This window comes from Macrosteles quadrilineatus, unplaced genomic scaffold (genome assembly GCF_028750875.1).
Source record: "Macrosteles quadrilineatus isolate MER2022 unplaced genomic scaffold, UCM_ALF_1.0 Scaffold_4__1_contigs__length_99947679, whole genome shotgun sequence".
Taxonomy (NCBI): Eukaryota; Metazoa; Arthropoda; class Insecta; order Hemiptera; family Cicadellidae; genus Macrosteles; species Macrosteles quadrilineatus.
In genome coordinates, this window is record NW_026542597.1 from 14,211,714 (window position 1) to 14,237,947 (window position 26,234).

A 26,234-nucleotide genomic window follows, 5' to 3' on the forward strand; every position below is an offset into this window, starting at 1 on the left:
AATTAACCAATTCAGTTAACTACTAATTCCATCCGTTTAATAATTTCAGTTACTTTAAGTTCTTTAATATATTCAGTAAATTACACTTTAAATTGAGACCGTTTTGAAATAGGCTTATTGTAATTCAGCATATTAAAGCAAACTTAATTTTCTTTATCCAAGGATAAAAAATTAATGAAATTAGTTGTGGGATATGACTTAACCCTTTGAGTGCCAACGCAACGATATATCGTTTTGCACAACACATCTGAAAAATACTTCACAACGATATATCATCGTCGGTAGTCTTACCGAAGAATACATTGCAACGATATATCGGGCCGGCGCGACTTCCGATCATGTGAGTTTTAATGGGTATATCGGTTGACTCGGTTGTTATTATAAAACAACGATGATTTCAATCGATTTTTCATACGATCGAGGCACGATATATCGTTCCATGGCACTTTTGGGATGGAATTTTATACTTTTACCGATTTTTATTCTTGCGCACTACGCTTTGCCCCCACGGAAAGCCTGGCACTCTTCAGACATAACTAGTAAAAAAATTCTGGCACTTTTCGGAAAGTACCAAAATCAATTTCTAGCACCCAAAGGGTTAAGATAAATTACCATTTACTGCACATCCATATTTCAAACCACCTCTCTCCGATAAAGCTGCCAAGTTCTTGGAGAATGTGGAGGAAAAACATTGGAAAAAAGCAGCAATCGCTGCCTCATCGTAGAAGTCTGATTCTCTTAATGTATATTCAAATGTTGAAAAGACACTGGGTTATGTAGAATATGGTGTATATAGTCGGGAGCAATATAATTTGTGTACATAGTGATTATGAGACATTATATTATACTTTAAGTAGTGGATGTATTATATTTTATCCATTTATAACGCATGGGACAAACTATAGACATTCGACTACTAAAAACTGTCGCGTGAACCCACTTTGCAATTAAATATTGCACTTATAGGAAAATGACCTTGCCAAAAAAACGCAGGCACTAGAAAATTAGCACGACATTCACAACATAGCAGTATTCGGCAGCTATGGAAACCAGCCTTTACTAATTCTACTCTGTCCTAGGGGAACGTCTTTGGCCCCGACTCTTTCTGTCACCTCTTGATTGGTATCACTGTCAAAGATGATCCATTTGCGTCGTCTGCAGTCTAACACTGAGTGTAATACATGATTGGTTCATTGTTGATATCACTGTTGAAGTTTCCGCACAGACCACAAGTGTATCCTCGGAACAGTCCTGGTACCAGCGCCACGATGGTCTTTGTGTAATGTTGGACGACAACCCCGTTGTGTAACTCCACATCCACCTGGCCTCCTTGCTTCACCGAGATGCTGACGACAGAATTGTGGAAATTATTAGTGAAATCACTGAGGTATAACAAGTAAAATCTACTTCAAACATGTCTAATGCAAGGTTTGAAAGTGTAATTTTAATTTAAAACTGAGCCTTAATATAAATTAAATTACTTGTATTTCCAAGTAATATTACACATTCACCACCAACTGACACTAGTGACACTACAAACATGATATGAAATGAATGTGAGTCTCCTAGGGAACAAGTCGAAATTCCACTTTACCTAGTGCTCAATATCAAATTAACTGCTAACAACGTAGATCTTTCCAAGTGCTCACACTTCTGAGCAGTTCATGGTCTACCGAAAGAGTTTTAAAGTGATTAAAATCATAAGCACCTAAATCTTTTAGCATTCATTATCAAATAATGTATTCATTTCAACATATTTTTTTTAATCGCACATCTAGTGCCTAAGAGGAACTGACGTTGAGTGATTATTGATATATCTTGAGTGGTACTGAGATTAGTGAAATGTAAAAGGTGTATTGATAGTTGTAAATCACCTAAAGAAAGGTTTGGTGGTGTTAGAGGCTCCATGCTCATAGTCCTCAGTTATAGGGTTCAGTTTGATGTTCTCATTGACAAACACATCTATTGTTTCTTCAGTAGTGGGCAGAAGTTCGATGACATCACTCCCAACATATATTTTCACAGCCTGAAACAAATGGCGAGAATTGTCTAATATATTCACTTATATTTCCACTATAATTTGTGCAGTTGATTGTTGCACCTTTTTAATAATAACTAAGATAGTTAGTGATTGTCCCGCTCATCTTTAGAACAATTTACTTTCGCTCCATGAAAATGTACTATATAAGTATCCTCCCTTTGTGGCGGCACTTCAAAAATTGTCTTTGGTTAAGCGCATGGCCTCGGTTGGTAAGTCTTTGGACTGTTTTGTGCTTATGTAATTGCTAAGTGAGTGTTTGAGTCGGTTTGTTAGTTAATATTTGGTTTGAAAGAGGAAATTTTTGTAAATACGGTATAGTGTAAGCAGGTTAACTACAAAAAAGGGTCAAGTAACACTAACCTCCCCTGTTGAAATAAAGGATATTAATTTCTATCCATTTATCGACTTTGGAACCTATCTTAAACGTACTGTAATGCTGTATTTCTAATAATGTATTAAAATTAAAAATGTTTAGACTTCGTTAGTAAAATGTATATTTTTACTTATTACCTTGCAGCAAACCCAAAAAATATACCGAGAATCAACAGTTTTACATGAAAGTTCAAAACACTATTCATTAGCAACGCCAATAATATTAAAGAAATAATATGAAGTTATTCAAGCAAACTACATTTTTTTAAATATTTTACATCATCAATTTCAAAGCTGACAAAAATATTTTTTTTTTAATATACTAATCTAATTGACACATCCTCACCAGATGTTGATTCACCACTTTCTTGACGAGAACAGCAAACGTAGTGTCTTGCGAACAATCGGCCACCATGACAGTGAAGCAGCCAGTCAGAGACAAGTCGTAGCTCGTTGTATTGTCCAGAGTGAGAACTGATTGGCTGTTGACGGCACAAAGACCTACAACAAGGTTAAGAAAACTTACCCACAACATATTACATGGGTTGTAAGTGCTTGAACCCTATTGACTTTGTCAATTATAGACAAAAAAGAATCGTAGGGGACAAAATATTGTAAATGAGTCCTATCTCCTATGTCCTATGTCCTATCTGGACTGGAGCCAGGTGCAGTCCATCCTTCCTTTCCAAAAATCAAAATCCTGGCCTTAGAGTGTTTCCTTCTAAAGCAACAAATTTGTTCAAGAAGAAGCATTCTATTCTACATTAATTTTCTATTCACAATGAGGATTAGTATAGTATATTCCATAGGTTGCAAATATCGTATTAAGATAATGGTACACATATTTTACAATTGAGAACAAATTATGTTTATCTGAAGAGATGATTTATTATTTAATATTATAACATGTTAAGTTAAACTAAAAACTTGAATGTCCAGATTTTGGTTCTCATAAATTGTGTTTCTCACCTTTTGTACTCCATGATGGCAAAGCCGCTGGGAAACTAAAGTCAATCTTGGTCGAGGAACTCTCCATTTGCACATGTTCAGGAAACAGAGCGTGGGCGGCAGTTATCAACCATCCTGGCAGCTGTGGACGGAAAGTACTTGTGAAATACACGATTAAACACATTTACATCAATTTATTTGTCTGATCTTCACTATAAGAGCAAAATGTAGCGATGGTAATAAAAATTAAACATACCTTTTGTATCAGCAAAATTATACAACAACTAATATATTATGAAATTTAAAGAGGAATGTTTGTTTAGCAAGAATAAATTAAATAATGGAAAAGACAATAAGTAAAGTACATGCGATTTTGTCCAGTTACTTATGAAAAGTGAATTTTTTCTTAAGTTCTCAATATTAACTAATAAATTATTTGTATTTGATAGTTAATCTTTTTAGATGTGTAATAGTATTAGTCCGAAAATAGATGTTTCCCGTACGTGTATGGTAAACACATTTTGGACGAGTGATGTACGAGTTTTTTCGCCCGTTTTCCTAAATCTGGCCTTGGAACAATCCCAGCACACCAATGAAGTCACAATTCGTAACAACCACAATAGAGACTCACGTTGACATACTGTGTGGTGGCGACCTGCTGCGTCGCTAGCTCCATCACAGACTGTAGACAGGTAGGTGAGAGGTCATCACAGGTCAAATTCTGGTTCTCACTGTGAGCTGCGACTACCTTCACATCCACCACTGCGGCCTTGTCTGCGTGAGTCGGAGACGAGTCGCCCCATGAGATAAACGTGTAGCCTGGTAAAAAAACCGGTAAGAGTAAAGGATGTTTAGTGATAGTATTGATCATTATACATAAATAACTAGGGTATTATAGTGCTTGTGTAATGATTCACCTTAAAAACTCAGTATCTTCGGCTAAAACTCAGTAGAAATTTAGTACGTACATTTATAAAACGGTGATAATAAAACTTGGTTTACTGAGACTATTGTAAGTTTCTATTTGTACCTGTCCCAAGGGAAAATGTGGGAATATCTGTATAGAACTGATCTCTTTACTAAATTTCTTTTTAGTAAAACATATTGATCTGTTCCCACACAAACTCAAATACGTGGAGTGGAACCTATGTCATAATGGAAGCGGTTGTTTTTGTTGAGTCGATTGACAGTTCATGAGTTGATTGTTTATTACATTGATTAAATCAAATCTTGATCAAATAATCTTTTGAAAGTCTTAACTCCTTCTATAAACGTCTGACTAAGGCTATTTGCAAATCGTACAATTTAACATCTTGGTAATATATTTCAAACCACCCTTTTTTAGTGCCTTCATCAGTTGCATTATTTGTGGAATAAACTTGACGCTTTTAAGGAAAAGAGGATTGAGCCACAAGAATTCTTGCAGACATACTAGGGAAGAGTCAAGAATCAAGCATTAAGAAGATCAAGGGTAGATAAGAAGCAGTAGACTTATATGAACTGGAATAGACACGTACATAGAAGAGAAGAAGAATCAAACCCGAAAAACATCCTGAAGGGAACAGTAGAAGGAAGAAGACTCAGAGGAAGACCAAGACCTAGATTGTGGGATCAGGTCTAGTAAAGACATGAGACTTTTGGGAATTGAAGAAGATCCTGAGGTCAGAGACAGATGGAGACTCTGTATTGCTGAGGCCAAGTACCAAATGGGGTACCAATGGCCATGGCAATGAATAAATAAATTAATACTGGGAATCAAAACTGTACCTCTTACACCTTCTGTCCAAGACGCTGACGCAACACACGCAATCGTACAAGTAACCACTAAACATCTACCTGACACGGGCGCAGGAGGGTTGAACACGTTGGCTCTCCCCGAGGGTAGTACAAACGCTCCCTCCAGCTGTATGACTCTCCAGATGTTGCTGACGGTGTCGCGCACGCTTGGAGTGTGGTACAACTTGAACGTCAACTCCCGTTTGCCGTTGGAGATCTGTCTGAAGCCTGCCTGTATCTCCCACAACACTCCGTCCTTCCGGGACATCTGAAGACGTAACTGCTTCTTCTCCAAAGTCAGCACTGGCTCCACCTGACAAAGGAGGGATGAGGTGGTTAGGTATGGAATTTATCTCATCTTGACTAGATGATTCAATTAATTCATGTATTGGACCATCAATTTTGAGCAGTTTCTTCAGAGAGAGTAGCAAGTCTAAATAAATGGTGAAGTTTTTATTTTACATTAGAAGAGGAGATTATTCTTTAAAAAAAAACACCTCATCTCTCGTTAAGCACAGGAATAACTTTAACTAAATTGAATCGATATATGATAAGTTTACAGTGCTTATTTTATGTCTAGATATTTGAGTTGCATCACGGATTCATACAAAAGACTGACCTGAGACAACAAAGGTGTGAATGACAACATAAGACCACATCTGCTGCCTGGAGGCTGGAAAGCCAAGTGTTCCTTGAGTGAGAACAAACCCAGTAGAACAACTCCTCCCGGCACCATCCTGCAATGTACATAGAATTAATGCACTATCTATTCAATGAGTCAACAAAACAACTCCTGTACTATTCAGAATTTAAGTAATAAAGAGAGAACATCGTTAGGCCTACTATTTACTTTCTCTTAAATTTTATCTCTGAAGAAGTCCTGTTGGGACAAAATATCAGTGCCATGTTTTGTGACCTTTTTATTGTGTTTATTAGCTGGACTCTGGTATTCAGCTGAATTTTATACCATTTAAAAACAAAACACTTTTCTACTACAGTGTTAAAAGGTTTACTTACTGGTAGTTTTTCTCTTTGGTCAAGAAAGCTTTTTTCAGCAGATGTAGTGCATCTCTTATTGTTGACTTGCCGGGACAGTTGAAAACACTTGCTCCAAGTCTGGCTCCAAGGTCTTCCGAGTCCATCGTCCATTCCTTGACAGCAACAGATTGTTGTATTTAACTTGATATTATAATGTATTGATGTAATGAATTTAGTGATTTTATAAACTTCCAATTTTCTTTCAACCATTAAATGATAGCCATAGGTTTCTCGACACTGTGAGACTATGCTTTGCAAGTACAACAACCTTTTAAATTAGGATTCTGTGGATAAAGCTCTGCTAGGGTCGCAAGGCATGGATATTTTAAAAGAAAATTACATTGAATTAATATAAGTGCACCCACTACGGCGGCACGGCCAGCAACGGACGTCTAGTAGCTTCTGCCGTTTGTTAAAAAGTCCGATAGACAGAACTCTGGGGCATTTCCTAGCTACCAACTGGACAAGGGTCACGGGACTTCTGCCATTCTCCACACTGGTCTCACGGTCTCCGTCAAAGTCGGACTCACAGTTTTAGCTCACAGGCTGTCCTAAATTGCGGATGTGCGGTTGTCCCGTCTCGTCCGACTGTGCCTTGCCGCCCTAGAGCACGCTTAGCTCGAATTCATCATAATTTTAGAGAATTAATATTGTCTTGCAGATGAATAAAAATGGACTATTATTTAATTTTTTCTCACATTAAAACAATCATAGTTGATATAGACAATAGACAATAGACAATAGACAATGATCTTTATTTACATATTCGTTGAGAACAGTACATGCGTCAGAATCCGGTATTTTTTATATAGACTGAGACTTGTAATATTCTGCATAAGAAGCCAAATGGGCCTTAGTATTCATTTGCACTGTGATAGCCAAAAAAAACAGTTGCTAATTTCTTTATGTCCGAAATATATATTCTTTTGAAATTAAATTATACACTTAACAGCTCACTATCTTAAATTTTACATTGATTATCTACAATTTCTGTAAACGACTTTCAAGACTAACCGATTAGGAAAAATTTATATTTGCAACTCTACCACATTGTATTTTTCTTCCTCCCACTATTTATTGTTCAAGTTATTCAACAAAACCTTTTACACAGCATTTTCAATAACTCAAAGAAGAACTAACTACCAGCAACTCACTTCTTTGACGGGATGTGATGATTCTCTCTTCGGATCGTGAGGGATTATGTTGGTGACAGCGTGCCAGACAACTCCGAGACGAGAGCCAGCCATATAGTCTGTAATGTAGGAAATTGAACATACAATGATTCTACAAAAGAGTAATAGCTTAACAGAAATTGGTTAATCAAGACTACATTTAAATGGAAAGTCTTTGATCATTTAGCTTTTGATTGATGATTCTGCTAAGTAACCAGCTTAAAGTATCAACTCCATCAGCATTTACATTATTTATGGGAGCGGTTCAACCCCAGTCATATTTCTATCCAACGTTCACCATTTTGTTGGATAGCTACATTAATGGATAGCCCAATAACAATGAACCCAACCAATACATAGACCGATAGACCGTCAAATTATAATCCCTGTGAATTTCCAGAGTTTTGAGGTGGATATATTACATATATATATATATATATACATGTATATATACATGTATATATATATATATATACATGAACATATTCTCTTACCTCTATGCTGAATGGTTTTTATCTTGTAAAACTCCTTGAGTACATCCATTTGCAGCTGGACTGCGAAGGGCAGCTTGATATGTAAACTGCGGCTGCGTTTGCCACCGTACCACTTGTTGTTTAGTGGGTTGTACAACTGAAGACCTGTGATGCCGTTCCAGGAGTATCTAGAAAAGTACGGTAATGCTAGCTGTAGCAAATATTTATTTAAATAGAACATAGCTAAATGAGCAACTCACAGAGCGCTCTGCTGTAAAAGTTGTGTTTTTTTACCATCACTTAGTTTTTGATACTTAGATATTTGATGTGACTTGTGAAAAATTTTAAAATAATGAATAAAACTTTATTAGGGATTAATTTTTGAAAATCCATTTTTTTCCATGCTGGTAAGGTGGAAAATTTCAAGTATTGTACACCAACGACACCAAGTAAACTAAAACTAAGTTAGGCAATGTTTACAACTGTTATGTGATTAAGTGATTTTATATTCTATCGTAAACTTTAGGATAATGAAGTAGACGACGCATACAGAACTGTTGTAGCTTGTAGCCAATTTTTTTCATAACAGAACAGAGTGTGCTGATGTCAAAATTTTATTCCTTTAGTATTTGGTACTATTAGTATAATAATACTACTACTACTTATACTATAAAATATTCTATGGTTGGCAATAAGTACTCTCAATTTATCTTGGTTAAAAAGCTTATACGATAGACATCAGTAATTGCCGCACAATAGAAATCAGTGCTTTTTGTAGGTGGCTCAAAATCCAACCACTATTTCTAAAACTGACTGCAGTTTTATTGAAATGTCTATTTCTACAAATACTCAACTATTGATCTACCTCAAGTCTAGCTCAGCATTACGAGCTCTACCCTCATCGTCTTGACTGACACTGCCGCGTGCAGACACCAACGTGCCACTGCGGATTTGTATGAGCGACGGCGTACCAACATCCGTGGGAAGACTCTGCGTCAGGAACAGTGGAAACATGAGGCGTTGATAGTTCACACTGAACTCGAAGTAGACGGAGCTCAGCTTTCGGACAACTGTCAACAGATAAATATTAGTTGAGCTGTTTTACCATGGACCCTCAAGATGGGAATTCTGGCTGAAATCTTTTTGAGCAGGAACTGTGAATTAGAGGAGGAAAAGTGTTTAGTGATGATATTAACCCTGTTTGATCTGTGTAGTTAAACAGTCAAATTAAATGTCGAAAGATGGGCAGAACATGTACTGAGAATTGGAGCAGTGGTGGAAGATGCAGAGGACCGGATAATGTGGCAAAGAATTTTTGGTGTGGCTAAAAGCTAGTTTACCCTACCTGTAGTTATATTGTTGAATGAAGAGCTATTCAAGTACTGGGTTATAATAGTTCTGCCATCCACCTTGAAGATGAACTCCAAATGAATCTCCTCCTGTTCTTTGATTGGAGCCTTGAGTGTCTTCAACAGCTGAGCAATCTTGGCAAAGTTGATGTTGGCGTGAGCTGTCATGTTGTGCAGCTGACGCTTGATCCCTTCTCCAACGCCTTCTGCTTTGATGTACAGCTGCATAAGAAAAACTAGAGTAGAACTCAAACTTCCCAAATCCATTTAAGAAAAAGTATATGATTATTTTTAAAGGTTACAGCCACAAGATGTACTGCAATTCTACTTACTTCCTACATGCTGTGTAGATCAGTGGTTATGGTGATCAGAAGATCTCCATTAATTTTTCCAGTATGATTCAGAAGATAATTTAATTTAATCTCTCGTATTTATTTTGTGTTTTTCAATAACATTGGAATTAAGTTTTTTTATGAAATAATGGCCCAAAAGGCTGGTATATTAGTATCTAATATTGACCTTTTGTTTGAGCGTTAGGTTAGCATCATTAGACATGACAGATGACATCTGGGTCCATATCAATACCAATAATTGTGATCAAACCATTGACCTTCAGATTTTGAGGCATACATTGTAACCAATCAGTTACCAAGACAATTGTTTGCAAACACTCTGTGGCTAATAAACCAAACAAACCATGCACTTGTACAGTATCTTAAAACGACCATGCAAAATATGAAAAATTGTTTACCGCATATGAAGTGGTGACGCCCAATGAATGCTGCTCAGTCATAAATATGAAAACATTAGGCAGCCCTGTCCGTTCACTACCGATGGACAAAAGCTGCAAAACTCCACCGAACCCTCGCTCCTTGTCCTCATAGTCTAGAAGATAGTTTCCTGTTGCCCAAATTGTTGTTTTCTTTGGAACATATCTTGTAAGTTGGGACGAAATTATACCTCTGCAAAAAAATCCAGATATCAAGTTGTTATAGGTTTGAAATAGCATAGTCACTTATCTTAATGTGGGTGAGTCAAAAACTCACATTCAAGGACTATTAGAACAAAAATATAAATTAGGCAAGAGTGTGGGTTGGGCAAGATGATTTTTAGCTTTGCCACTGGATATGGGTTGAAGTTGGGTCCATTAAATTTCAAGACATCCCAATATGCTATAGGTGCAGTCTTGGTTCTAGTTAAAGAACAAACTGCCATCTAATTTATTCAACACTCATCACTTATCTTTTACTTGAAATATCCACAGTGGTGAGTTGGAGTTATAACTAGTTTGATTCAAACTGCTTTAGGTTTGAGGAGAGGATTGGGGGCTGGAGGCTCACCATGGCCTAGACCAATCAGTAAGGGGCATTTGTCATAGCAACAGTTGTAGTCCATGTTGCCAAATTTCTGTAGTAGTTGTAGTAGAACAAAGCTGCAACTAAAATAAGCTTAGCCTTGAAGAAGAGAACAGCAGTACCCCTAGGGTGTGCCTTGAATATGGCAACAGTGCTAGGATGTCTCTTCCCTACCACCGACACACCCGACACAACCACACACTAATAATCTCATCTTAGTACAATCTACAGACTTACAGTTGAGAGTAGCAGGGGTAGGTGGTTGAAGCTAGAGACTTGACAGTTGTATAGAAGAAGTTGTACAGTTGAAGGCTAGGCTCGGTCTGCATGTACCAGAACAAACTGATGAATCGGTCCGGTGCCGGTTTGGAGAGAACGAGCATCGTGAGAGCCGCAACTCTCACCTCCAGAGTCTGCGACCGGTTGCACAAAACTGGCCAGAACAGTTCAAAGATCTGCCACAGGTAACATATTATAATCACTTCAACAGGGACGTACTTCTGTATGAATGTGGTCTGTGAATACTTGGTGAGTGTAGAATGGAGTGAATTATCTTTGTAGCTTTTTCTGAATAAGATCTGTCTATTTCAAGACCATTCATTAAAATACCAATAATCCCAGATTTATGAGTCAAGTTTTAAACCGAGGAAAAATTTACGTACCGGTACGTACATTGGGATAATATGGTATATAAGACCAAGCCATTCCTACAAATAGGTACTACTTTATTAATTGATTCATTGGGAGGAGCCAACCAAATCCCTAATTAAGTCAGGAACAATTACTTTATCTACAGGGTGAGATATTTCGTTTTAAAAATACATAGTTTGACAGGAATTTACAAAAAGAGATTGAAAGCGCAGGAAACTGGCGCGGCCAGAAAGTTTGCGCGTTCAGAAAATATTCACATTCAAAGTTGTTCGGTGGAGCAATTCATTTATTTAAAGAAAACCCAATGATAAAGGACTTTTCTCAGCTAAACAATGTATTCCCTGTTTGTTTACCTTGTTGGGATACGTGTAGACAGTATTGATGACAGCCCAGGTAGACAGGAACTGTATGTGATGATCTGTGGTCGTCTGGCCTGTGATGATCGGAGCCAGATAGTCTAGACTCTGTTTTAGCTCAATGTTAGACAGTCCCTGCAGATACAGCATGCGCTCCTCGTACTCTGTGCTCTCTGTAAATTGTTGAATGTTTGATTTGTTCTGTATTTGATGTGATATTGTTTTTGTCTTTGTTCTGTCCAGTGCTCTACGGGTGTCACAAAAAAGTGTGATGGGCTGTACAGGACGTAATTCTACATGCAAAAATAAGTCAAAAATGAAGAATAAAATTTTTTGGATTTCGGCTTAGTTCAGCCGTAATCCGTCATTTTGTTTTTTGGGGAAAATATTTATTATTTCAAAATCCCTTTGAGAAATTTTTACGAAACTTGGCAAAATTGTTAACATTATAGTAAGTAACATTTATAAAAAAAATTATTATATTAACTTTCCAAATTTCAAAATGGCGGCCGTTTGAATTTTGTTATGCCAAATTTCATGAAAACCGGTACCTATATCAACATTTTATAAGGGACAAAAGTTTTAGTATTTATTATGACAAATCCAACAAAACAAAAATGAGTAAAATCGGTTCATAAATAAAGAAGCTGTGTTTATTTTAGTAATTTAGACTGAAATTATTAATATTTAAATGTATTAAATGTAATGTAATAATTTATGTAACGTATCAAGTAATTTCAGTCTAAATTACTAAAATAAACACAGCTTCTTTATTTATGAACCGATTTTATTCATTTTTGTTTTGTTGGATTTGTCATAATATAAATACTAAAACTTTTGTCTCTTACAAAATGTTGATTTAGGTACCAGTTTTCATGAAATTTGGCATTAAAAAATTCAAACGGCCGCCATTTTAAAATTTGGAAAGTTAAAATAATAATTTTTTTTATTAATGTTACTTACTATAGTGTAAACAATTTTGCCAAGTTTCGTAAAAATATATCAAAGGGAATTTGAAATAATAAATATTTTTTCCCAAAAAACAAAATGGCGGATTACGGCTAAACTAAGCCGAAATCCAAAAAATTTTATTCTGTATTTTTTACTTATTTTTGCATGTAGAATTAGATCCTGTACAGCCCATCACACTTTTTTGTGACACCCTGTATATTAAGTGTTTGTATTGATATTGATAGTGTTTTATTGATTCTTTTCTTCAAATTCCAGTATTTTTATCGTATTGGAAATTTCTTGATAGGCTTTACTTATGCAATTGAGGTATTCACAACTATGTTATAAGAAAATTATATATGAAGTAGATTAATTTTATAAACATGTCTTTTAATAGAAACTCTAATGTCCAAGGTAACTCCAACTCTAGGGCATTAGAAGAGTTAAAATCTCCTGTAGAAGTATGTGAAATGTGAAAATAATGGGAATACTGAAGCAATCTAGCTCATTTATTTACACAATGAAACAGTTAAACTAGAACATAAAACTCATTCAAGATTATGACAGGATTTCTATACAAACATTTAGAAACAAAAGTAACACACACTACAATCACACACTTTAATCATGATAAATTTGAAACAAAAGTAATTTCTTTAAATACTTTTCTAGCGATTTTTTTAAATATTCTTTGTAAAACACTGTCCATTACCTGTAAGTCTGTCCAGGTAGAACTTGGCGTATCTGTCAATAGTATCGGATTTGCACCCCAAGTTGCAAACTTTATGGAGAAGGTTGGCAAAAGTGAGAATTGCAGAATGTCTGACGTCCTTTCCGATTGGATAGCTCCAATGCAAAAACTCCTGGAAATCACAAGTACTCGCATTATACTTAGAAGCAACACTACTTACAGCAATAAACTATGGGTAGCAATCTAAATTCCAACAAAAATATGTGATTTGTGCTAAATTTTTTTACCACTATGTATGATTTTTCATCTTAGTTTTTAGTTCAAACTTATCCAATATGGCTTAGGTCTTTCTTTCCGTCCTCAAGGTAACGTTTCTTTTGTTCAGGTGTGATTTCTTTAAACATTGTCTTAAGAAGTCAAATAAGCTAATCAAAATATGCTGGAAAAGAGTGTAACAATGTAGTCCGTGCCAGATAGTAAGTATAACCATTGAGAAGTAGGTACCGAGGAAACACGCTTGTGGGGCAACCGTGCCCTTTCAGCTGTTGTGCCAATATACTTGTGACAAGCAAGCAAGAGCCCGAACGGAGAGCACGTGCGGAAATTCCTATCGCACAGGGTCTTCCTCCACTGTGAACGTTGAAGTACATCAGGTCGGTGTTGCACTTTGCCCTAGACACCAGCACTAGTGCTAGACACCACCTTAGTGTACCATGGAGGTTATCCTCTGTTCCTTTTTCTCTGTGGTATATATAACTAAAGCTCAAGCAAACGGGCAAGGTTTGGTCTACCAACAAATATAACCAACCATCAAGGTGGACCAGCTACATGAACTTTGGTGCATTATTTTTCGCCAACCCATATTCAAAATTGTTATTAAATTCAAGACATTATTGCTTAGAGAAGATAGTAAACTTGGTAATCATAAGTTTGTTTGGTTGGTGTATTAGATAACTACTAACTGGATATGACATTTTTGAATTATGGAGATGTTCATACCTCACATTGGGTCAGTAGGTCCTCAGTGGGTTTTCGTTGGTAGAAAGGAAAGTTGACGAGAAGTCGTCCGGCCAGCAAACCTCGGATCCGTTCCGACTTGACCAAATCTCGGATGAACAAAACTGACTGTGGTGAACCAACCACGGGTACCAACTCCCAGAACAGATGCCTTGGAATCACATTTCAGTTAAGTTCAAGTGTTAAACATTGTCTGGGGTGCTTAGTGGTTATAAAGTTGCAGTAACAAAATCGTAATATAATTCTTTATAGATGGGTTTTACCCTAATATTTTATAATGTGGTAAATGAAATAGTGTCCCATCATTACCTCTTGGATATTAAAGGAACTATCTCATCTTGAACCACGAGAAGCCCATTTGTTATTAAAATATAACATACTGTAGTTGAACGAGCCAAATACAGAGACTGCTATTGTCTTAAGTTTTATTTCCTTGAATTTTGTATTTGATATAGTTGAAGTGACATAAAAAGTTTTATATTTTACAATAATTTGTCCTTCCAGTTGGGCTTAAACAATTAATGTATTCCACAAAGATCGGTAATTTACGTCAGCATACTCTATCAGTGGTTAAAATGAACAATAAATATCATTTGTACAGGGTGACACATAGGAACCGGACGTTTTTTAAATAAGTAGTACACAGTAGTTAAAGGGAATAAAATGGTTTTAATACTGTACATAGTGAGGTAAACATTTGCCATTTGTTACAAAACAGTCATTTTTTGAAAGTGACGTCATGCAAATGGCGGCCATGTACTTCTCTACAAAATGTTCATTCTGGTCTGAAAATCATCTGAAACTCAGTTCAGGAGGACTTATTCAATGCCGTTGATATCTTCTGTGATTGCCAACTTCAAATCCCCTAGAGTGCGTGGTTTGTGAGCGTAGTAAACACACGCTCCTTAAACAGGAAGTAATCTTTAGTGGACAAGTTAGGTGACCTTGGTGGCCACGGTATGTCACCAAAGTGAGAAATTCGGAAACATTCATTCCATACTGCTCTCAATATGTCGATGTTTTCCGGTGTTCTCGAAATTCTAACAAGGCCTGGTGGTTTCTTTTTTGTTATATTCCCAGTTGTTCGGAACCCTGAAACCCATCTAAATAGCATATTTCGGCTTGGAACCGTTCCGTGGCGTTCAACATTAAAATGCCCATTGAATTCCCGCTGGATATGACGACGGATTCACTATTTTGGACCAAAGTATTGTATGCGAAAACGCGATGTTCTAAGGTCCACTGAGCCATTTCAACAAAAATGGCAAGCCTCACTGAAGGGTATGACATAACCTAAATCTTCCTACCACGTGCGACAACGATGAAACAGCTGTTTAAAAAACGTCCGGTTCCTTTGTGTCACCCTGTATTTCAAAACTAGCTACAGCTTTTCAATTAGAATAGTTTAGTTGTACACATGGTCAGGTGACACTCACTGCATGGTCTCCTGTTGGTAGCTGGTACCTAAAGTGACTTTGTGGTAGAGTTGCTCCCAGTCTTCCAACTCCAGCCACCACATCAGGTTGATCAGACTGAACACTGTCTCATTGTTGAGTCCCCGGGACCCGACCTCCCACCACAAACTGTTGCTGAGGTCTTCCAGCATCGTACTGATCTGTGGGTAAAAACTCATTAGTATGGATCGTTTCGATTAGGATCACTCCCGGCGTCTTTCAGTGACTCCCAACATCTACCGATTGCTCCCAACATCTACTGATTGCTCCCAACATCTACTGCTTGTCTGACATCCACCGATCGCTCCCGACGTTAGCCTAAAAATGGCTTGGAACAGCATAAAAATGATTTTAGACATTACGACCAATGCTAGATTATTGAAAATACCATAATTTTTCCACCACCCAAATCCATCACAAAAATGAATGTGCTACTTGACAGATTATGTTTTTCAAAAATTTGGGGAGTAAAAATTAAAAGATTGGTCCTGTCCTGAGTATACCTAGTTAAAATATTGATGAACTTGATTATATGAGTATTTAAATTACTTAAGCATGTAAGGGTCAAGTCTTTTAGGGTGTATAATGAAATGGACCCTCCCAAATTTTCCAAAAAAGAGTCAAATTCTTCTACTATAATTTTGGTTGTACAAACATACATTTTTACTACCATTAATTTCACTACCATGTAATATTTTACTAACCTCTGACAGAACAATAGTCTTGTTGGAAGGTGGTAGTCCATATGTCGCATCGAGTACAATCTCCCTGTAGAAAAGGTCGGTGACGTTCATCGCCCCAGGGAATGACAGCTCTTTCGCTATTGGGCCAACTGACTCCACAAGCAGAGTCTGGCTATTCAACACACGTAATGTTAATTGTTAAGTAAACTACCAGGGCTGCATTTATCAATATAGCTCTGTAAGCCCTAATCTAGGGACCCACCTTGCTGAGAGACGTAATGTCAATCAACATTTATTGTCAAAAGATTTAACTATCCCCTTATTGCTAAGGGAGCCCAAGGATCGCCCCTACTCACACATAATATGTGTGAGTAGGGGCGATCCTTGGGCATCGCCCCACCTGCATATTATGCAGGCCTCACAAATACAGACACAAGGGTTAGCAAGGACCATTGATTGAGTGTGTGTGTGCGTGAGCACAGAAAACATACTACTATAACCCAGAATGCCAACCGCATGGTAAAAAGCATTAAGTGTTTTGAGAGAACTTTGCCTGTCAATCCGTAGGCAGCGCCTACGGCTGCCTACACACCTAACACTGCCTACGGATTGACGGCTACCTACGATTGACAGGTAAAGCTCTCTCAAAACGCTTAATGCTTTTTACCATGCGGTTGGCATTCTGGGTTATAGTAGTACGTTTTCTGTGGCGTGAGTCAGGCTTCTCACATCTCACAAGTGGAGCCGAGCTCCAGTCGCGCTCTCTGAGTAAACAATGTATGAATGTTATTTACATCTTACATTCTCTCCGGGTTCGATTCCAATTTATGGGCAATCCAAAATAAGCTTAATAATTTGTAGCTTAGCCAAAGGGACAATTTTAAACAAACGGAGTCCAGCTCAGGTGAAAGTGACGGCATTAGTGACTTTAATGGAAAATGTTACCAGAACCGGATTTGCGTCTTTTTACACTTCGTTGGAGGAGGAGGACACCGATTTTTAAATTAGAGTTTATATGGCAATGTCAAGCTGGAAAGGAATCAAAATCAACTAACCAAAACCTGGCATTATCAAGATATTATTGGAAATCCCCATGTAAAGGGTTTTAAACAGACATACAGACCTAAATTAAACTAAATTTTAATAAATAATAGAACAATAAAAGGATCAATTGTTGGCTTTTACAAACATACTCACTTAACTATTGAAGTATGTGCCTCTGCTCTTGATTGGTATGGCTCCAGCACAATTGCAGCTTTTGACGTTATATTTTTTATGAGGAAAGGAGCGTCTTTGTCAACAAAGTAGGCTCTCTCCGCATGAGGGAGCACCTCTGTCTAGAAAATATATTGAACATAAATTAATATTAATAGATTATACCCCAATAACTTACTAAAATATTTGTCAATGTAATGGCATCTCATTAGCCTATACATTTAACACTATTTCATTTAACACTATCATTTAACATTATTTTACCAACAAGAAACAGAATGTTGGTATATTTATAAAGAAAATACATGTATGCCAAACAAGGGCAGTCTCAGGGTGGGTCAAGGGGGTAGTGACCCCCTCCACTGGGTTGCCATATTCCCGGATTTCCCAGAGACAGGGTTTTGACATTCAAAATTTAGCTCCGAGGGATTTCAAAAAGTGAGAAATCTCCTATTTTTTGCTGTCGATTAAAATAAATTGTAAAAAATCATTTTAGTTACTGGCTAAAATTACATACCTGGTAGCTGCTTGGACAAAGCAATTTTGGACTGCTTGACCAAAATGTGCTTGGGCTGTTCTTACAAGAGACGAGGTCCAAGATCTTCCGGATATGGTGGACATTATTTCCCACAGGACTTACAATATATTCCACTCTGCAAGTACCGTAGAGACCAGACTGTAAAATAACAATGTTGTAGACAAGACATATCTGTGAAAACTTAAGTCATTAGTTTAAATCACACATAACACCGTGCAAAAACCAGGACTTTAAACAAATGTCAAACGTTCTTATATTAAAAAAACTATTGTTGAAAGTTTGACTAAGATTCAGATATGCTAGACTAGAGGTATTATAGACCTCTATCAAATATAATGTATGTGATCGATTCTAAATGTGTAACAACACTTTGAAAAGAGATTTTTGTTTGGAATACTTAAAAAAATCTAGCAAAGACATAAAAAACATAGCATCTGTATTGCTTGGTTTATATGAGATAAAAACTTCTGGCTTTGGAAATGATTTACCACACAATTAACTCATCTATAGATATCAAAAGAGTCCGTCAAAAGAAGCCCCCTTGGAGGAGAGGATTATCAAGTTAATTGTACTGTGAACTTTAAAATAAAATAAATTTTCTTCTTTAGTAAGGCAAACTCAGTACCTCATGGTCCTTTCAAACCGTTAACCTTTACTTTTTTGTCCTATCAACTGGTTAAAACTATTTTTTTGTTAGGTAACTTGGTTTTTAATTCATTCCTTCTCCCTTAATGAAAAAGGTTAAAAAATATCTACTTTAAGATTTTTTAAATAAAGGAATAGAGTTCGACTAGCTTACTGGAGAAAATAGTGTCCAGGGGCAATAAGATGGGCCTACTTGATAAAAGAACACTTCATAACACTGATATTTCGTCCTGATTTAGGACTTATTGAGTAAGTTGAAGAGAAATATGTCAGTTAAAAGTTCAAAATTGGAGTGATTTTCCAATTCCAGACATTTCTCCTACTATAGCTTAATGGCTTTCCTTCAAATTATAACCTACTTTAGTTTAAGTACTCAATGATGTATTATTCAAACAAAAAAATAAAGCATATTCCTGGGTCCAAGAATAATTTCGCATCAAATGATAAAAAAAAAACTCATTATGAGAATTTCCAGGTATTCCTTACCTCACTAGATATAAAAGCTGAAACGCTGCCAAATATTCCGTTGATGTCGAGTTGCAGTAAACTTGCCAAAGCTCGTTTAATGTTGATGGACCACTCGACATCATCATTGGTCGTCTCGAGACTCACTAGCGTACCTCCCTTGTACACAGCTCGGAATGGGAGCAGTAGGCGGGAAATGTCCACAGAGAACTCATCTTCTGACTTTATATCTGAAAGCTGAAAAGGCAAGCGAGTTTTAATTAATGTATATCTGAGTGAAGTCGATGGTAGGGAATAAAAGTAAATTGTAGTAAATTTTTATCCATACCCTCCCATTAAGAGTTATTAACGTACCTCAATCAATCTACAGTTTATTTAAAAAGTAAAGCTCCATTTTCATAAACTTTTTCGTCTCTTGTTTACAATCTGACTGTGGTTGAACATCAACTGGATGATCAGCTGTTAAATTGCAATTCACAACCAAACTGTTATAAAGAAATTTGGTCAGCATCACTTATCACTTGTTTGAAAGTGAATTATAGAAATAAATCAAACGCATGGGATGCAAAGCCCTACAGGAAATTTCCTTTTTTTTAAACCGTTTTTGTCCCTCTTTGCTAAATCTTAGCTTTTAAATTACACCTCAATCGTTAAATCTGTTCAGGACGGCTGAAAAGGGAATGTTACAGAAAACCCCCTTACTGAATTAAGAGTATTGATAGATAGTTCCGATCACTAGCAAGGAAAGTGAAGAAAAACTTATCATCGTTATTGTGTTGAAACAGGAATATAATGTTGCATGTTTGAAACAGAGAATCAGAATTTGAATGAAGAATGCTTGAGTGTAGAATCTTTGGTAAAATTGAGTGGAATGGCCTCTGTAGCTTTGCCACAAAACTATGACCAGAATTTTCTTTAGTCAAGATCATAATACAACCAAATGATGTAGGACTGATGGGTCCAGTTTCGAACCATAAAAAATTATTTCTCAGGATTGTACCAGAGACCCTCTTAATACTAGAGGAGCTGTATTAGCTGCATGGGTACCCACTCAGCTATACCCAGCTATGTATTGAAAGGCATGTTTAAATCAAAACACTCCAATCTTAAAATTTAAATAATCGTTTCACTGAATTGTATACCTGCAGTATTGTTGCATCTGTTGTTTTTTGAACGATCAAGTTTGCATTTATGTTCCATTCTGACAAGGTCTCCTCCGGAAAGTTAGAACCGACTCTAATTTTTGCGGACCAAGCAAATTTTACTTCCTGATTGACAGCAAACAGCTCTCTCTCTTCTCCGGAGATTGGGCACAGCAAGCAAAGGATACCTGAAACAAACAGTTATATTATTAAAATTTTACGAATTGTATGTTGAAAAAATTGGTAGTTAACATCTTGCTACAATAGCAGAGCTGCTCTTACGATATAACATAAGTTTATAATATCCTTGAACTTCATCCTATAATGCAGAAGTAAAAATCAGAACCTGAAAGGGTTTTTAAGTTAGCCTGTTTACACAAAGCTATAGTTGGCAGGCATGTAACCTGCCTCAGATAATTTGAAATACACTTAAAGTTGCGTTTGAATGAGGCCAGTAAAGTAGGCAGGTTGCTGGGCAGGTTACTTGCCTCTAATGTAACCTGCCTGCTCTACTGGCTTCGTGTATAATGCGGCTTTAAGGCAGGCTACTGGCTTCGTGAAAGCGGCTTAAGGATATTACAAGGTTCAAAAGGTTTGACTTTGGATTTTGATTCTGAAAGTAGCCTTTTAATTCTACTGTAAAAGATAAAGCCTGTTTTGTGGTGTGTTGCATTTTTTTGGCAACAATTGAGTATTTTGAGGTAGACTCTTGCGTTTGTCTTATATTTTTGAGTACATTTTTATAATGTTAACCTTACTCTTAGCCTTGCTGTAATACCAAAGGACCAGCAATATTTTCACCTTGAATCAGTAACCTTTTCTTTTTTTTATTGGTGTATCTATCCTACATCTTTTGAAAGTCTATGAGCTAAGTTATTGGGTTATAGTATTATCGCAAAGCTGATGGATGATGGAGCTATTAAGCAAATGGCAATGGAGAGTGAACTGGTCTAGTAGTAGAGCACAAGTCTTCCGTCCAAAGATCTTAGGTTTAAATCTTACCAATCACCGTTATGTTTTTTATGTGATAATGCTGTGACCCACTAAGATTAGTCAAAAGAAATGTGTAAAACAGTTCCGAGCTAGAGCCGTAGTTATCTTAGCTAGGATGTAAAAACAATTGAGATTGGCAGGGAAGGACAGAAGTCCTGAAATCTAACCATTATAGTACTTCTAAAATTATAATGCTAGTTATAAAAAGATGACTATTGTAACAAATTAATATTTTTATTAATTGACCCACAGTTAACAATGTTTACAACTTTTCCCTCAACAAATCCGCAGTGGTATTAACAGAAGGTCTCATCAAATTAGTGGGGAAAGGGTCTCCTCTTGCTAGAATTGCTCTTATTTTCTTCAGATTTACAGGGTTCGGGCAGTAGCTATGTTTTGTTGACGATTTTGTTGCAGCTCTTCGCATTCGTTTGACAAATGAATGATCTGCAAACATGTGTGAAACTCTAGGATGTTTCTGAGGTAAAACTTGATCTGATTTGTATCTCAATCCACTTATAACTGAAAGATCCATTACAGCAACTGCAGAATCTTTAACATGATCATCGGAGAAACTAGTTGACTGAACTGTGATTTCTTCACTAGAGTTTGAAAAACTAGTCATTTTAGGTGGAGATTCATTATTTTGATCTGTGAGACTTTCATTTGTATTGATTGAATAATCAAAAGAGTTTTCTTTGCCTTCGATGGATTCAGAACCACTAGAAAAAAGATAATAATTGCAAGTAAATTAACTTAGTGTGATGGGACATACTTTATTTTGTACCGTAGTTTACTAACATTTAAACAAACCACTTTTGGTATACCGTACTCTGACTAAATAGGTACTTACTAAATACTTTAAAGTCTGTTATTTAGTTTTAAGAAAGGACTATTATAAGAAGAATGTTATAAGAATTTTTTTTTAAACATAGTTTTATTTACAATCTGTTTTGTATTAAACAATAAGTAAATATGATGGGATTTTTAACAATAAAATAAAAATTGGAATGCATGAGTTAGCATCTAAACAGCTTTAGCACTAACAAAAAAAACAAAGAAAATAAATTTCAGAGCTGCTGTATAAGAAGAATGACATTTACCTGTAAACTTTGTACATTATGTGCTAATAAAATGATTATGATTTGATTTGTAGCCTATATACTAATTTAAGTAACACTATAGTTTTTATATTTTTTATTTGATAATCAAACTGGACAGAGCATTTTATAATACGATTCAACATAAATTGGATGTTATCCTGGGTTTGGACTGTTCCCGGTTCCCGTACAAAAAATGCAGAAAATTCCAATGGCATTGAGATAACAAGCCAATGAAAATGATTGTGTAAGAAGTATCAAAAATTTGAAATAAAAAATCTTAGGTCCTGTCAATTCTGAATGGACAGTTTAACTCTTCATAAGATGTACCTATATAACCAGCAGGGTACACTTCCATATCTGTTGGCACAAACAACCGAATGAGTAACTTAATATTGATTATTTGATTCAATATATCGTTTGGTTAGGTTAACCTTATACCTAACTAACCGAACGATATATCGAATAATCGATATATTGATCGATATATTCATTCGGTCGTTGTGCCAACAGATATGGAAGTGTACCCATTGTCTACTTTACCAATGTAAATTTAACAACTTAAAATTACAAAACTAATACAAATTTAGGTACAAAATAACTTAAACTTGGCAACAGTATGTCCAAACAAACAAAGATTTTCTGATGATTCTCAGAAAAAGTGATTAGGTCTTACCCTTAATCAAGGTTTTCTTTTATTTTGGTGAATACGGTACCTGGGTTCTACTAATGGAATTCCAGAAATGTTCTTTCCATGTAAAATTTGTCTCGAATGATGATGTTTTCTAATACTCATATTCATTAGGTTGTACAGCGTCCTTTCTGAATCAATATCTGGTGAGTGCAGTAGTATCAAAGATTGTTCAAAAATTGCCATATCTTCAGAATTTAAATCCTGCTCCATCATTTCAATTTGAACTTATTTCTTTTGTGATCATATTGTTTACAAAATATACTTTCAAAACATATGATAATGGTAAATAAATATGATTTAAATGTCAATGCATTCTAGAGAGATCTAAGAACCTTTTACTACTTACCTTACCATTGATTATAGAATTATGACTATTAGTTAAGCGTTATTTAATCATTTTGATACAATAAGCAATATAATAATTTGTGTGTACTACTATTATGTATCTAAAGTCATCAATAACATTAATTCTTATTTATCGATTAAACATAGTTACAGTGCTGTAAGACTTAAGGACAATTTATTTACAGGATTTACTTACCTATTGCTTGCGCTATTTTCTTAAGAATCACTGTAAAGATTGTCCTTACGCCTACAACTGTAAACTGTTGAAAACATTTCAACAAAACTAAGACTATTTTAATTGTTGTGAACTTTTGTTAAAACGCCTTTTAAATTACGGAGTAAACACGGCTTAGTGGTTTAAATATGCTTAGGTAAAAAACGTGTCTTATTTCCTTTCCCATTTCAGAGAAGTGATAAGTTAAAAGATCACTAGAAATTAAGTTCATGTAAACAATTTCATTTCATTTCATTTCCTTTGATTTGTTTAAATTAGCTGATAACATTGTTAACCAAACTGATATTTTTCTTGTTTTAAGATAAGCCATATACTGAAGCAACTCTTTTGTTTATATTACAATAGGAAACACACTCAATGGAATCCTTCACTGGATAGAAAAACATCCATATTATTAACATACAGTATTATTCTTTTGTATGTTTTTCAGTAGTCCAACATTTTGGCAAATAATGATACCTTTTATTTATTTCTACACCACATTTCAATGCATGTGTTAATTTCCTTCTGCAGTTTGTAAAATATGTATAAATAATGTAATAAATAATGTAATACCCCAAATTGTTTAATATGACTGTTAATTGTACTATTTTTACTCAAACTACACCTAACACTGACATTTTTAAAGTAAATAATATTTTTACAAGTAAGATGTTTTTAATAATTTATCTAAATTTAGTTTAATGTTGATAAAGGTGCAGAACAGCAAATCTCTGATAAAAATTATAGTTTGATTGCAACTCAACAATTACTTACTTTCTTAGTACAGTATTACCTGATAACTTTCCTCTGTTGGATACTAAAAGCAGTGCCACCGTTAAATTTATGAAACTTATAATAGACTACATAATTGATACTTGAATAGGAGTGCTGCCTGCATTTAGACCAAGCACCCATCCAAGAATGTAGATAGTTATCTCATTCTCCTCTAAGTCTTGTCCAGTTTGTGATATTATTGGATCGACATTTCATCAGCCTTTCAATATAATAAATACAAAAATTCTATTTTCCGTTTAGACCAGCATTGATATTTTTATTAAAATTATACAATCAGCTACAGAAAAAAAACTAAAACATAAAAATTTTTATAGTTGGCAAAAAAAATCTATCTTTGACATAAACATTGATGTAACGAAAACATCGGAAACCTACCGTTGATGTAAACATTGAACATTGACAGAAAAACGTCAGTTTCTAAAAACATCGACTATCAATGCTAATCCCGAGCTACTTTAAAAAGTCGAATTGTATTTTAAAAAATTAAAAAATATTTTAAAAGACTTCATAAATATTTACAAAAGTAAAACATTATTTGTACTCAAATAATTAGTACACATAAATAATTTAAGGGGGTCTATTAATTTTTCAGAAAACCTAAATTTTACATAGATTGAAATAAACACACACTCCAACAATTTCTACCAATAAATTAATTAATTTGTTTTTGATAATTTTTTTTTAGGTTTGCCCTGATACAAATAATAAAATAAAAAAATACTAGAACTAAATCCTGCAGCAAGCTTGCATATAAGAATTACACGCCAAGCCATAAAACTATTCAAAGTTTAACAAATTATTTTTTAATACTTACCAAAACAAAAAGTTATAATCCTCATTTTGAACTAATCACCTTTTCACATACAGCGACAAACTGTTTCAGGCTCTCTTGACCTGGCTATCACTGATGGTCACCCACTACTGACCACTTGGTAGAGTCATTAATCCGTAATCACCGGTCAAAGTGCGACCATCACAGACGACAACACCACCACTCATCCGCTTATCTTATTTGTTATTCAATTTTAACCGGTTTCTCGGTAACTGTTTGCTTTCTGATTACAGTGAGGTTATGGTGGTAAAGTTATGGTTTAAATATTTTGATTCTTATTTTCCAAGACAATATGTTTTTACATACATTAAATAATCCAATGATTGAGATTGCAGTTGCTCATCTTGTTCAGCTTAATTATTGAACAATTTGATAAAGGTGTGAAAAAAACGATTATTGTCTTACTTAATAAAATAGTCAAGGGGCCAGACCATGAATTTTGATTCTTATTTTCAATTTTATACAGGCCTAACACAAACGTAGGCTACCAGTGTGTATTTTTGGAGTTTTATTTTTGTACATACTATGTTTTATTATTGATAGAACTTGAGGTTCCATTCCAATGCTAGTGGTAATAATAATAATTAATAATAAATCTTTATTTGTCGTAAAAATACAATAGTATCATTGACAAAGTCATAAGATGCAGTGCAACTGCCAGGTCATACAATATTTATTCTCTTTTAAAACTATCTTAAAGGTAATAGCCCAATATTGAAGAGAGAACAAAAAATATATATTGAAAAATGTACATAACAAGTTAAAACGGTACAATCACAAATTAAAAACTGCAACTTCTAAAATGAAAAAATTACAAAGAATACTCACCTAAAACTGGACATCTTCACATCTGAAAAAATTGTCCAGTTTATAAAAGGGGTGTCCCAATAACCATAAGTAGACTCCATAGGTAGAATGAAACTGGG

The 26,234-nt window shown here is 35.4% G+C and overlaps 1 protein-coding gene across 1 annotated transcript; it reads right to left on the minus strand.

The window, feature by feature from the left end:
• Window positions 1-67: 67 nt before the first annotated feature.
• Window positions 68-25,385, minus strand: LOC128993424 (uncharacterized). The gene is made up of 24 exons (XM_054417313.1): window positions 25,291-25,385; window positions 20,333-20,520; window positions 19,212-19,427; window positions 18,060-18,218; window positions 17,525-17,664; window positions 16,349-16,499; window positions 15,627-15,805; window positions 14,173-14,341; window positions 13,195-13,345; window positions 11,529-11,704; window positions 10,762-10,979; window positions 9,921-10,131; window positions 9,166-9,391; window positions 8,686-8,890; window positions 7,842-8,008; window positions 7,330-7,427; window positions 6,155-6,288; window positions 5,757-5,874; window positions 5,198-5,450; window positions 3,993-4,180; window positions 3,383-3,503; window positions 2,760-2,914; window positions 1,875-2,026; window positions 68-1,346 (listed from the first exon to the last, which is right to left on the minus strand). Exons 1-24 carry the CDS (start codon window positions 25,313-25,315, stop codon window positions 1,163-1,165), a joined length of 3,984 nt encoding a protein of 1,327 aa, XP_054273288.1. The 5' UTR covers window positions 25,316-25,385; the 3' UTR covers window positions 68-1,162.
• Between the last annotated feature and the right edge of the window lie 849 nt (window positions 25,386-26,234).

Excerpts from the sequence above, each read along its gene's own strand:
- LOC128993424 (XM_054417313.1), bottom strand. The coding sequence starts at position 25,315 with ATGAGGATTATAACTTTTTGTTTTG. Across the intron at positions 11,705-13,194 it reads CTACCTGGACAGACTTACAG|AGAGCACAGAGTACGAGGAG; the intron begins GTAATGGACAGT and ends AACAATTTACAG. Across the intron at positions 3,504-3,992 it reads CCACCACACAGTATGTCAAC|CTGCCAGGATGGTTGATAAC; the intron begins GTGAGTCTCTAT and ends TTCCGTCCACAG.